The sequence below is a fragment of the Andrena cerasifolii genome, chromosome 5, assembly GCF_050908995.1.
Source record: "Andrena cerasifolii isolate SP2316 chromosome 5, iyAndCera1_principal, whole genome shotgun sequence".
In the NCBI taxonomy this organism is placed as follows: domain Eukaryota; kingdom Metazoa; phylum Arthropoda; class Insecta; order Hymenoptera; family Andrenidae; genus Andrena; species Andrena cerasifolii.
In genome coordinates, this window is record NC_135122.1 from 15,885,031 (window position 1) to 15,899,463 (window position 14,433).

The 14,433-nt window shown below is 49.8% G+C and overlaps 1 protein-coding gene across 1 annotated transcript in view; it reads right to left on the bottom strand.

Moving 5' to 3' along the window:
- Kon (chondroitin sulfate proteoglycan 4-like protein) overlaps window positions 1-14,128 on the bottom strand; it is a 46,762-nt gene extending 32,634 nt beyond the window's left edge. The window contains exons 1-3 of the mRNA XM_076813149.1: window positions 13,996-14,128; window positions 7,539-8,177; window positions 2,641-2,804 (exon numbers count right to left, since the gene is read on the bottom strand). Of these exons, the coding sequence (XP_076669264.1) occupies window positions 2,641-2,804; window positions 7,539-7,620 (246 nt within the window). The 5' untranslated portion in view covers window positions 7,621-8,177; window positions 13,996-14,128. The remainder of the gene's footprint in view (window positions 1-2,640; window positions 2,805-7,538; window positions 8,178-13,995) is intronic.
- Window positions 14,129-14,433: the final 305 nt, after the last annotated feature.

A 14,433-nucleotide genomic window follows, 5' to 3' on the forward strand; every position in this document is an offset into this window, starting at 1 on the left:
GGAGGGGGGAAAAAAGAGAGGGTGGTGAAAAAACGCTGCCACGCACACGTGTAACGACGGCCCGGCCGACATCGGGCGGTTTTACAACTTCGATAAAAACCGTGTCTTGATTTTAACAACGTCACGTCGTTCCGCCGTTTTATTCGTGCCATTAAAGCACCGCGGGCAGAGGCATCTTATTTATGTGCGCCACTGTTCGCCGGCGACCGGGCCAGGGGTGGGGCGGGCGGAGGGGTTGATCGATGCGTTTCATTTCGCCTAGAAAAATCGAGTTTATCGCGAGGCACGGAGAAAGGGGGCCGTTGTTTTGTTTGGTTGAATTAAAAACGGCCATAAAATTCGCGGGGGCGTAAATTTTAACGAACCCCCCCCCCCCGTCCTTCCCCCGTTGATTTTGTTTAAACCAATTTCGCGACGCTAAGGTCTCTCGTAAATCAGCGAGCCGGGCGACAAAAGCCCGGGCAATAATGAGTTTGAGCGTAAAACGTTGTTATAAAATGAACGATCGCTCGTTGGCTGCGAGTCGACGCGCTGATCGTGCGCGGGGTGGGTGTCTGCTTTTTCGATGCTGCGAGTTTCGATCTTATTCTGTTTTAATAGTCTGTCGCGTGGCCGGTCGCGCGGGTCCGGAACGATCGTTTTATAGCGGGCGGAACGAACGACACGGCATTACGGAGCTGTCGATCGATGGCCTCGCAACGAGCGATCCCCGTCGCCGCGTGCACCCTTCGAAATTGCGAAGGCCTTGTCGCCGGGCCCACTTCCGGGGTCGGTGTTTTTAATTTAATTAAACAGGGCGCGCTGGGGATTTAACGTTCGCGGACGAGCGAAATGAAACATTGCAATTCGTTGCGGAAGGGACGTCCGCTGGATCCCCGAGCTTTGTCCGCTCGCAAATAGTGGCGAAAAATGTATTCCGCCGGTCATTTGCATTCCATGTTTGTACGCGATCGACACGGTCGGCCCCGTGGAAATCCCGCGAAAAGCCGTCGCGCTGCCCCGTCGCCTATGCAGTGGAATAATAGTGGTATCGGGCAAATTAAATAAACGGTACTTTGGTTAACAACCCCTAACTGGCATTGCCGCGGCTGGGAGTGGAGAGATATTTTTCCATCCGCGCTCCCGCAACGATGAGACGGCCACGAGGCTCTCCAACTTTTTTCATCGCGCTGGATTGATTTCGATACCTCGCTTTCTGTCGACAATAGGGGGTGCAAGTACATAGCGCGCGGATATTGAGGGTAGTTCAGAGATCGCACGCTCCGTGTCTCCTGCGAGTTTAGTTGGGTTAGGCTCAGCCGACTACCCTCTAATTCAGTTGGGATAGTAGAATCTTTGGCCCGCTAGTGACGACACATTTTCCCCGTTACCTTTGCATCATTTTCACCCGTGACTTATAGGTACATGTGTGCAGGTGATTATGAGAGTGGTGTAGGTCATGTACTTTTTGTTTCGAGATATTTAAAAATATTTAAAAAATATTTTTCCAGTATTGAACAAAATGTTTCGCAACATGTATGCTCTTCCAATGTCGAACTTATTTATCATTGTACAATTTTATGAGTAACTTCTACGACAATCTGTTTTTTAAAACTTCTAAAATCAAAAAACAAAAAAAAGATTTCGTTAGTATATTAATGTATCCTAGGGTTGACAGACAGAATTTTTCAAAATATTAATTTAAAACAAAATGGCAGCTATTTAAAGTTGAAATCCTGATTTGGTCGCGTGATTTTTGCACGAAGAAATCAGGATTTCAACTTTAAATATCCGCCATTTTGTTTTAAATTAATATTTCGGAAAATTCTCTCCGTCATCCCGAGGATACATTAATATACTAACGAAATCATTTTTGTTTTTTGATTTTAGATAATCTAGTTCCGAATGGCAGTGCTCACCGCAAAACCAAATTTTTAAAAATGCTTCTTGGATGTCGGTTGTTACGTTCTTATAAACGTAAATACTTTTGCACGAAAAAATTACCAAATGTTCTTTAAATGTTGCTCTTTCAAGCTCAAAAAGTTTTGTAAAAATATACGCTTCCGCTTCTTCAAAAAAAATTCACAAAAATTCGCTACTTTTCGACCGCCTGACTAGGTACAACCCCTTAAGTATATCTCGCGTTCCCTTCCCTTTTTTCTTTCCTCGCCCGCCATCTAAGGTTAATACATAACACAAAAATATGTAATTATTCCCTTTCTCACAAATTACTTACACCACTATCGAAATGACCGTGAAATTGTCGCGGCACATTATGAAAGTGCCATTATCACGTCACTGTTCACTTGAGGATTATTTTCCAGCAATTCTTTCACAAAATCGAAATATAAATCCATATAACATAAATCAAGAGAAGTCTCAATTTTGTTTTTTTTTTACTTACACCACTTTCATAAATAATCATCGGCACATAAAATGGTCTAAGGTGGGGACGAAATTCGGGCACTTCACCCTCCGCCTCTAACTCGTCTCTACTTCCCCATTTTTCCGGCGAGGAAACCGATGAAACTTTCTTCGCCTGGGCGATCTAGCACCCGTGTTAGCTTTACCAGGATACCCATCGCGATCGGCGAACGACGCGGTCGTGGTCCCCAAAGGGAAAGCCTATTAATAGAAAGCAAGCATTGAGAGCAAACGAACCTTCAATCGGCCGGCTTCGAGTTTGATCAGGCAGTAATCCGTCTTGCCAGCGGCCAGCAGCAGCATAGCGTCCGCGAGATGGGTCCTGAACCGGAAGCTGATGTCGGTCGCGCCCTTGGCTTCTTGCACGGGCAGATGAATGTAGCTCGCCCCGTAGAACGACACTGCAATAAATTTCCCATATTTATCGTCCCGATCCCGTTCCACTGTTTCTTTCAAGCGTACCGTTCGCTCCGCGTTACAGAGATAACGCGGTGGCCTTCCTCCAGCTAATTCGAAAGAGCTCTCACTACTCCAAGACGAGCGCAGCCTTGCGCGAAGGCGGGATTAAAGATTTCACGCTCGTTCCTCGCGTTTAACCACGACTCGAAACTTCCTCGCGCCGATCATCGCGCATCTTCGCGAGGAAGCGTCGAGCTCGTTAATCTCTCGATTTTAATCGGATCAAATTGGAGCTCCTAGTCGAAATTTAGCCTCTCCGAAGCTCGAGGAAAACCCGCGAAATCTGCAGACTCTGCTGGATCCGTGGCGAAAAGGTGCAGTGTTTTTGGTGGTCTTTAGAACTCCTGGAGATTTCCGCGAATCTAGCGACAGTCGCAAGCTCGCCGCTCTGTTTACTTACCGGGGACAACTTAAGCGGCAGCCCGAGGCCGCGGACGCCCGGGCTTTCTCTCTAATTTATCGCGTTAAACGAGCGCAACGCGCACGGTTGTAAATTATTTGCCGCTTGCTCGCGGACAAAAGTGTGCAGTGTGTTTTTATCGACGCGCAGCACTCGTTCCCCGTTCTCGTTCACTCCCAAATAAACCACCGCCCCTTCTTTTTTTTCCCCCATTCACAATGGCCAGCCCGGAGAGGCATCCCCGATTTCGATAAAGAGCCAAAACAGAGAAAGAGGCGGGAGGAACTCGCGCTCGGCAGAAGAGACGAGAACGAGGCCGGGTTGGAAATTAATTGATGCCTCCCCTCTAGCACTGCGCAGGGGATACGCGATATTTCCCATTATCGGTTGTATCCCGTCGGATCGAGTAGGTCGAATGGGGGTCGAAAACGAGGAGGAACGGAGAGGGGGGGGGGAGAGGAAGGGGGGGAGGGACACCGGGGAAGAAAGCGATTGAAAAGCCCGGCGGGACCGATGAATGGGCGACTTCAACTCCTTCAAGCGAGCGTTGAAGGAGAGATCTGGGATCGGACTGTACCGAGAAACCGGCCCAGCCCGGGACTCCGGAGCGCTTTGCTCCTCCGTGCAAACGATTCGAGAACGCGTTGGACTACGCGGAATAGCCGTGCGCGTCATTAACCACGGGGAATCCGACTGCCTCCCCTTTTCTGCGCGACTTTTTTCGCGATGCAAAAAGCGCCAGCGTCGACCGAAATCGATCCCGCGGAACGTCCGTTCGGACCCGTTGGCCGCGGGGTTACTATTACCATGGGAATGGTAATATTTACCCATCGACGCGTAATTTCGGCTATGCCGACGGAGAATACGCGGATGATCGGATCGTAAACCAGCCAGCCGAGCCGCGGATCCCGCGTCTTTCTGTTTGCCGTTCGTTAATTTCACGCGGCTCGTGTTTATCTGCACAAGGTGCGGCCCAGAAATAACGAGGTCGAGATCCTTATCCAATTACGAGCAGATTTTCCGCTATCGGAAATGTTCATCGGCCGCTAATTACCGGGATAATAGGGCACAGGAACGGCCAAATCGGTGGCTTCTGGGCCAGCGTTTCCCTAGCCACCTCCCCCCCCCCTCCCCAACCCGGACCTCCCGCCCCGCCAGCTCTGACCGACAAACCCAGCGTTCTTAACGACCTGACGTCAAGACGTCTCGAGGAATCTCACGGGCCGCTGTTCCCGCGAAACTTTAACCGAACTCGGACAGGAGGCGCTTCCGCCCGATTGTCGCGCCTCGACGGAAAAATGTCACCGGGACGTGCGCCGAATTCCCTGCCAGCCAAACACTAGCTGGTTAGAGATTGCTCATCGAGATGAGCAGATTAGCACCAGCATCCGCTGGATGAGCGGAAGATTAGCCGAGGGAAAATTGGTTGCACCGGTATACTTTTCCGCGCGGCGGGGGTGGGGGGTGGTTTGGAAATGATGGGAAATGATGGGAAATCGGGTGGATTAAGGCGGCGAGTTTCACCGCGCTGACGATTACCGCTGCTCCGCCCGTGGAGTTCCATTGAGTGGACAGAGATTTCGTTTCCTTTTTTTTTTGCGGGGGTTGTTTAATCCAGCGATTGCGTTTAATTAACAAGTCCGTTGATAGGCTCGCGGCAGGAGGGGGGCGCCGCGGAAAAGGGAGCCGCGTGTCCTGCCCCCGCGATAGGTAGTAATTCACTGGCGGCATGATGGATTAGGGAAATGGGACGCGAAATATACGGGAAATTGATTGTACCGTCGCGTCCCCGCCGCGGTGTTTCGGCTGTGTAGATCGCTCTCGAGCGTCGCGAGGACGAGAGTCAAGGATGCTTTATGCGTGCACCATCGATCCAGATTAAGTCGCTTCGGTGGCGTTGCGCGCCGGCGAAAAAAGGGTAATCCTTTGTTAACCTCCGTCGAATGTTTCCGAGCGGCTTAATCCGATCTCCGATCCCCCGCCGATATGTCCGCTAAACGACGGATTAGGTAGCGAAATGAAAAACTGATTACGCGCCCCCTTGATCGCCTTTCGAGCGGGCCCCACTCGATACCGTGGCCACGAGGCGGTCGAGCGAATGGCCATTCGCGTAAAGACTATAATAACTCTCGCGGGTGTTGATGGCTGCAGACGAGGAGGCCGGCCCACGGTATTCCCCCGGGTTATTTTAAACAGCAACTTTTCAAGTTCGCCGGTCGGCTCGAATACCGGTCGATCAATCGTCGGCCGCGCCGGCTCGATGGGGATTAATTAGTTGCTCGTCGGCGCATCGATCATCGCGCTCGAACAGAAACGGCACCGCGGCGATTCCATTCTTTCGCAGGGACCGTAGTGCTCGATGGAAAATCAAATTCAACGCGACCATCCCCCTTTTTCCTCCCCACCCCTACCGCCGGACTGCTCTGAAATGGGAGGGCGAACAATTGTCTATGCGGATTTATACATTGCCCAGGGTATGTATCTGTTATTTCTATGTAACGGGTCGTTAAACCCGAATCGATAGCGACGTCGCAAAGGATGAACGGCTCCCGGGATCGTCAACCGGGGTAACGGTACCTAATATCGCCTAGCAAAAGGTAAATCGCTGCTGGTTCAATAATAATTGATATTTTTGTAGGCAATTTGTTTGGAAGTGAAGAGAAATTATTCATGCTTCGTATAGGATTACTTAGAATCGTCGAACCCTGCAGAATTATAATTAGGACTTAAATAACGGAAGACTTGCAAACATCGGGGGTCGAAAAAGGGGTACCTAATATCGTCTGCTCAAGAAATATTGATTCATTCTTGTACATATGAGATTTTAAAGTTATATTCACGTGTGTTTTTATCAGTTCTTGCTATATAAATGGTTCTTCGTTAATTTTTAAATGATTTTACTTAGCTTCGATCCTCTGTATGTTTGGAGTATGTTTGCACAGTGCATGATTTTTCAATTGTCTTGAAACTTTACAGGCGTAGGAACGCAGTTTAGATGGCAATAAAATATTTTTAAAAAAGGCTAAAATGTAAAAAAATATGTATAAAAAATCAACAAACACTAGAAACTAGTATACAAAAACAATTTTTAAAACTAAAAAATAATTCTTTTCTCGAACTACATATGTTTAGACACTAATTCCGGTCATGACTGATAAATTCTAGTGCCTGCTTTGGGAGATATACCGAGTGGCGATATTAGGAACCTGGGTGGTATTAAGGGGAGAAGTTCCTGTAAACGGCTTATTTTTGTATGAATTTTTAGGAATTTTTTGCAAAGCTACCAATGCGCTAATCCTTTCGGAACTTTAAGGGTAATGTATTTAATATTACAACAAGTAAAGAGATCTATTTTATGACAGTGAAATTATGATAAATACAAAATAAATAAAGCAGTATTTTAAATAGATCTTTTTTTGTTCAAGGTGCAAAACGGCGCCGGTTTTAGTGTCTCTGGTAGCTTTTTTTCCTTTCGATTTATAGGGTCTCCTCCCCTCAAGTGCATTCACCCTATATCGGACTGTGGAGGTTTTCGTATTACTTCCCATGCAGCGAGCCGCGTCTCTTGTTGCTATATTAATCCTTCCCAGCTCGATTTATTTCCCCGTTATTCCCACCCCCTCAGTACCAACCGTTTCGAAGTTGATTTTGTAATTAATCCCTCGATATGTTTACTACTCCGTTCAGCTGCAAGCGACGAGCCGGCACGGAGCGCAATGCATTTTTAGCCGGCGCTGATTGATGAAGCTAATTAAAAACAAGGGAAATTTCTGGCTGTGCCGGCGCAGCCCGTCCCCGTTCATTTACTTCTTTCTCCCGGTACGTTGAATCAACAATTACTAAATTACTGAGCGAAATGGAAATTTCAGCCGCGGCAGCGAGCTAATTTACTCCCCACCCCCCCGTACCCTCAGGAAATTCATTATTTCGGTCGCGCATCAAAAAGTCCCCGTTTCTTGTTATCCGATACCGGGTATACCTCGCCTCGTTTCACGGAAATTCGTTTCCGTCCGTCTCGCAAAACGGTCCACCGTTCTCTCCGCACCCTCGCGCCCTCCACCATCGCAGTGCCATCGAAAGGAGCCGCCACCGCCGCCGTCGTAGTTATAACGCATTCACGGCTAGCCACTCGTTTCGCTGACCATAAAAGTTAATCTCTGTCTGTCTATCGCCGGTTCCCCGTAATACGCTCCCCTCGATTTACGCTGGCGCGAGCCGAGCGAAAGCGAGGGGTGGCGTTTCTTTCGTCACTGTCCGAGGGCCGGCTATACGTTACCTTTTTCGTCCGTTTGGCAGTATCCCAAAAGGGACGCCGTTACTGCTAAGAACATTAGCAGCCCCATGTCGTTGAGAAACATTAGGCTCCTTCCAGGCTGCCCCCTCCTCTGTCTCCGCTCTTCTGCGATCCCAGCCCCTCCGGCACGCTCTCCTCTTCGCTTCAGCGTTGATCGTCAGTCGTGGGGGTGTTGAAGATTAAAGACACCCGCGTTGGGAGTGTTGGGACGCGGTCCCGGGGCACGCAGAACACCTGAGGGTGGCCGAGACTATCGAGTCCCCGCGATGGGAATCACTCGTTCGCGAGGCCCCTTCTCATCCATTCCATGGCGATGCCCGTCGCGGTCCCGCGCACTGTCGCTGAAGATGAGTCGAGCGTCGCTCCGCGCGCGCTTCAGTCCGCCACATTCACCACCCGTTTCTATTTTCGGTCACGAATCAGAGCACACTGCGTGCCGCGAGCAACGCGGAAACCCTGCTCGTTGCCCACGGTAAAATCGAGCCCTGCTTCCGCGCGTATCTGCCGCGAGACACGACTCCACGGTCCTCAGGCTTCCTTCTGTCGCTGGACGACGCGCCGGCTGGCATCGTGCGCCCGTGCCCTCTTCGTCCCCCGCGTTTCCGGCGAACCAGCTACTTCCTGAAACGGCACCGCGGTCGCACAGGTGTAAAAGGGCGGTAGCGGTCAAAGCCGGGCGCGGATTACGAGGTTACACCAGTTAGAAAGTGGAAAAAAAATTTTTTCCTTCAAATCACAGCTTATAGTCGCGAAAATACTTCACAATCGGCACGCAGCATAATTTCCATAATTCTCATTCGCTTCGCTCGAACATTTCGAAGGAACTTTTCAATTTAACGATCTAATGAAATAATCCGGCAGTTCCGCGATATACAGGGTGTCCGCGGGAAGGCTGAACAGCTGGATATCTCCTAATGTATCGGAGATAAAAAATATAAAAAAATATGGCGTTGCATGGTTCGAGGGGGACAATTTATTAGCGCAGACGAATTTTTCTTTCGATTATTATTTTAAAAGTTACGATGGTCAAGTTCGGTTTTTTAAATGGAACTATTTTTTTTGAAGAGGTGAGTTGATAGTGCGTTCCAAGACAAATTCAATAAGCATTAATGTATGCACTTGATTTCCACTGGTTTTTGAGATATTGCGCTTGCAAATTTACTGATTTTTCACTGCAAGAAAAGCCGCCGATTCTTTTGGGAGGGATGCAAATCCGATTGGTCCTAATACAATCTACTCCCTATAGTTTAGAAATTTGGTCTAGCAACTTTCACACCTCCTAACCTAACCAATCGAACTTGCATCCCTCCCAAAAGATATCTACACATTTCTTCAGTAAATATCGCGTAGAAAATGTTGCCATTTTGTTCGAAGGAAAGGAACAAGAAATTCTTTATCATTTTCTGAAAAAATCTTAGAGACAGCTTAAACCTTTTTTTTACGCTCCAAAGTGGTGTAACCCGTTAATCAACGTTCACGTGGCGGCGACCAGACGCTGGTGGTTTCGCCTGGGCGTCTGGCGCGCGATTCCTATCGAATTCGGTGGAATTGTTTCGGAAGATTATCTATCCCTCTGGTAGCCGGACGCAATTACGTTTGCGCCTGCTAAAAAGACAAGCGTCGGGGCCTTCTGCACAGCCTCGGAATGGATCGGGCTGCTTTTGCAGCGCACCTGGCACAGAGACACGTGTTTGCTCGTCAACAGAACGCCGCGACAGTGTAAACGTGCCTTGAACGCGACGTATCGCTGGTTCTTGCCGACGATTCGCCCACTCAGGAGACACTCGTCAGCGGTGGCGTTTTTGTTGCTCGAGAGAAGACACCATCGAGCCGCGACTCGTTTCTTTGTTCGGCTCGATGGTCTCGAGGCTCCTGGCCAGAGCAGCCGCTACTCCAGATCGCCGTTTGTCCCGCAGAAATTCATAAAAGGGAATTTGTTTGCCGACGGGGGCATTATTGGACGGCGCTGGGAAAGTTTACGGGGATGTCGAAATTTTCGAGTGTCTAATTCATTATCAGCGGGATGCAATCTCTGTCGAAAATTCATCTAGCAAAAAGGGAAGCCCCTGGCGGATCGGACGCGAGCTTTTTCCCATCCATCCGACCTGTTTACACGCGCGAAAGAAAGCTCCAGTGTCGGGCACGGAGAGGGCACCGATCAATCCCGACTCGCAGCGTTTATTTTCCGCCGAGGAGCTTTCAAATCCGTTAGAAAAATCGAAAGGTGTTCGGGGCTCCGAGCGGCTTCTTTTGACGGGGTCGATCGACTCGAATTCCGCTCGATAGGAAAAAAACAGTGCTCCTGGCAGCAGTCTAAACATTCCGACCGCCCTGTTCATCGGCGACTCGTACCGCTTCCACTGTTCCCCGTCCGTCTATGTACTTTAGATTCTCTCAGCCCGTGGCCCGAGCTCCTCGCGAGAAATAGCAGTGGAAGAAGAAAGCCTCGGTCAGACCCGGTCCCCTCGCGGCGCGTTTCGGTCTCGGCGAATCTCATTTGCAGCGGCCGACATTCGACACGGTCCACGATCCTACGCTAGCTGAGCGAGAGGGGTGGAGAAGAAAGGTTGCCTGGAACACGTAGGCATGCGAGCCGTATTTTTCTCGACCCCTTTCCGCCCACGTTCCCCCTCGAGGGCAGCTTGGCTTCGAAAGCAGCGCTACGGCGCTGCAAGAGCGGGAGGGAAGGGAAGAAGAAAGTGTCCGGCATTGCTATCCAGGGAAAGAGATCTCGGGTACGAACAATCAACCCCCTTGTGCTCGCTCACCTCCGATATTCAAGCCTCGCGCGCGCGATCGAACGTTCGTCTTCGTGACGAGGCGACGCAGCTTCGGCTGCCCCGACAATTGTATCGCGTTGCCAACTGAAAAGTCCTCTCCCCCTGCAGCTTTCTTCGGGGCGATGGATAAATATTTCACGCCGGCCTGGCCGGGGGTGGGTATATCTTGCCGCGGAGCGAGATCATTGGTGATTTCACGGAGTCTATCTATCCTCTTTACGCCACGGAGATAAACGTTTCCCGGAGAGCTTTAAACCGAGATAAGGAAATGTACGCGATATCTTCGAAAAGTCGTAAAGTCCTGTGGATTTCCATAATGCAAACCTGCTCCCTGTATACGTACGCGAGAGCACTGGGTGTTTCAGAATTCTGGGCCCGAGGAGTATAGGAACACAGGAATATAGGAATATAGGAATATACGAATATAGGAACACAAAGATATAGGAACACGGGAATATAGGAGCACCGGAATATAGAAACACGGGAATGTAGGAACACCGGGATTTAGGAACACAGGAATATAGGAGCATGGGAATATAGGAGCATGGGAATATAGGAACACCGGAATATAGGAACACAGTAATATAGAAACACAGTAATATAGGAACAGGAGAATATAGGAGCATCGCAATATAGAAACACGGGAATATTGGAACACTGGGATTTAGGAACACAGGAATATAGGAGCATGGGAATATAGCAATACAGGAATATAAGAACACAGTAATATAGGAACACAGTAATATAGGAACAGGAGAATATAGGAGCATCGCAATATAGAAACACGGGAATATTGGAACACTGGGATTTAGGAACACAGGAATATAGGAGCATGGGAATATAGCAATACAGGAATATAAAAACACAGTAATATAGGAACACAGTAATATAGGAACAGGAGAATATAGGAGCATCGCAATATAGAAACACGGGAATATTGGAACACTGGGATTTAGGAACACAGGAATATAGGAGCATGGGAATATAGAAATACAGGAATATAAGAAGACAGTAATATAGGAACACGAGAATATAGGAACATTGCAATATAGAAACACGGGAATATAGGAACACTGGGATTTAGTAACACTGGGATTTAGGAACACTGGGATTTAGGAACACTGGGATTTAGGAACACAGGAATATAGGAGCATGGGAATATAGGAACACAGTAATATAGGAACACAGTAATATAGGAACACGAGAATATAGGAGCATCGCAATATAGAAACACGGGAATATAGGAACACTGGAAGTTAGGAACACATGAATATAGGAGCATGGGAATATAGGAGCACAGGAGTATAGGAACACGGGAATATAGGAACACAGAAATATGGGAATCCCAGCTTTACTACTTAGCTCCACCCGTAATTTAGCTTCGGATTTTATAAAAAAAATTTTTTAGTTTCTTTTTGTGTGAAAATATTCACATTCATCTGGATTAAATAGTCAGGTATAATGAGCTGATGCGCATCTCGTGCTCCCAGAGTTTACCGTTCGATAGTTTTTAAACGGCAGACAAACTTGCAAAGATAAAAACTTTCTGCTTTATATATCAAGATAGGAATATAGGAATTCCATAAGCCTAGGGAGGAGCTGCGGAAAATTTTTGTGCGACGGTGCGTTGCGGATATATTTATATCGAAATGTGCAGGAATGTGAAGGGTGACCACCCTTTTAATAATAATAATAATAACTTTATTGTTTCCACCCACGATAGAAAGTTAACTGGAAAATGAAATTTGAAGAAGGGACCGGATATTCACTCTTCGCAACTGGTGACTTCGATATGAATGCACCTCGTCACGGACAACCCTTTGTCTCATTTTTTAATAACACAGGGATTCAGTTTTTCCAAGCGTCTGTAAAGCCATGTTTCCCTTATAGCGACTCTCCTTGGACTTTCCGTAGCCCGCGTGTTAATTAGAAACGGTTCTCCATTTATATTCAAATAGAGACACGGCGGGTATTCATTTACCAGCTGTGATCAAAGGGACCTCTAAAAAGTGCAAAGTAATGTCTTATCCTTACACGACGAGTCTGTGTACACTTAAAATTCTATACAACCCGGGCGACTCGCACCAAATCTATTATGAAAATTGCTTACACGCGTAGCAGGTTATAGAAAAGTATTAAATAATTCCAAAGCTCCTCCTCTCCCATTACGGCTTCCATTACCCAGTCCAGTTTACCCCCATTTGTCTGAAACGCCCTGTATAGACCGCCCGTTTTTTTTTCTCTCCTGGCAAAGAGCCGCACACCCCTGAAGCGGGGCTCGCCTATCGGTGAATCGGTAATGTTTATAGCGTATTTACGTTTCCCCTCCGCCCGGGGGATGAAGGGTGGTTAGCGGAGTCTGAACCGAGGAGGGTAATACCGGCACTGATACTATACTTCCGCCTAATGTAACAAGCTTTCAAACGATACACGCGCCTGTACACAGACTGGCCAGTCTGCAGAGAGGATCCCTGTTTCCCTTTTTTTTTACCTTCTCCGAAGGGTAGCCGGCGTGGTAGGGGATATACACCGAGCGCAGTCGATGAAAGTGTCTGCCGGCGTCGTGCAATCGATCACGTTGTTTCGTCTAATCGACGGCCCCGTGCAACCGGCTAGGACGAGCGTAACAAACGCGTACTCCCGCCGAAGAAGTTGCCGCCTGCGGACATTCCGTCGCGCAGGGAGATTCGCCGGTTGGCAAACGTTGAAAGCCCTCTTTCCCGGAGCAGACGGCCAGCGCCGGGGAAGAGCGTTGAATACTGATTTTCCTAGCGGATCAACGTCCAAAAGCTTTGTTCCACGAAATGCCCACCGGCTACGGACGATTCTCCCGGCCACCGACCCCCGGGGGCTTCAGACCCTGCCCGGTTAAGCGGTTCCCGAGCGTCGTTCGAGCCGTGCGTTATATTGGCGCGAACGTTGCCTTTCGCCTTATCGCCACCGCGGACAACGCGGGATTGATCTCGCGTGAATCACGATGCTGGGAAGTGGCTGTCTCGATTCAAGAGCCGTGGGATCGGCTCGGGCAGCGCAGCGTGGCTTTTTGTGCCGGCTCGATCGAAGCCTACGCTGCCGCGATCGTTGGGGAGACACGCTCCGGCAGCGGCCGGTGGATCCTCTCTCCGGGGTGAGCACACACGCGAAATAATCCATACGGTGTCTGAGGGACGCGCGCCCACGCACGCGGCTATTCTCGCGGAGGAACACCGGCGAGTCCTTGGCTGCCGGCCGGCAGGGAAGCACGCAGCCTCCGCCGCAGGGGGTTGGAATCTCGTGAACCGTGGATCGTGGATCGTGACCGGTCGCATACGTAGCAGGCACAGCTCGGCGGCAGCGAGCCCGAGGACCCGTGTAATAGCTCACGTACGCGGGGACCCTGCAGGCACGCGGTTGAAATTTAAACCGCCACCAACACTAGCACTACCTTCACCAACCACCACACCACCATCACCGGAGGCAGCCACTGGCCATCCTACTGTCGCGTCGCGAAACCGAGAGGTACTACGCCAGACGCTGGCGAGCTGATACCGTGTGGCATAAAGGGGATGCTGCTTTCTACCATCGGAATCGCAGCTTCGGTCGCCATGCACGCTGTCACATCAACTCCGCCGGCCCTTTCGCCGCGCACCCCCCAAACCCGGTTTTCGTGGTGATTTTACCGTGATCGCGGCAGCCTCCGTGCCACCGGGACGCCAAGCGCACAGGACCGCGTCCTCGCAGCTCCGTTTTCGCTCGTCTCGCGTAGCAGTGGCGGCACGCACAGCGGACCGAAGGGTGGTAACGAGTGTGCGTCTGACTGTCGGTGGGAGGGAAGGGTACGTGGGAGAATGTAGAGGGTGGGAAGAGCGAGACGGGCACACACAGAGAGGAGCAGCGTGCTTCGACCGGGCGCTCCTCGGTCCTCCTCTGCCGCACGACGACTGAATCTTCAGGGTGGACTGGGGAGGCTGCGCGCAGGGTCGCCCCCGCTACCTCTACCACCCCCGCTTGGCTCTACTCTCTTCGTCCACACCTCTCTCTGTCCCTCTACTCTAATCTCCGTCCCAGTCGCTCTTCCCGCATCTCCTCTGCCGCGTCTTTTTCTGGCCTCTCCTCTA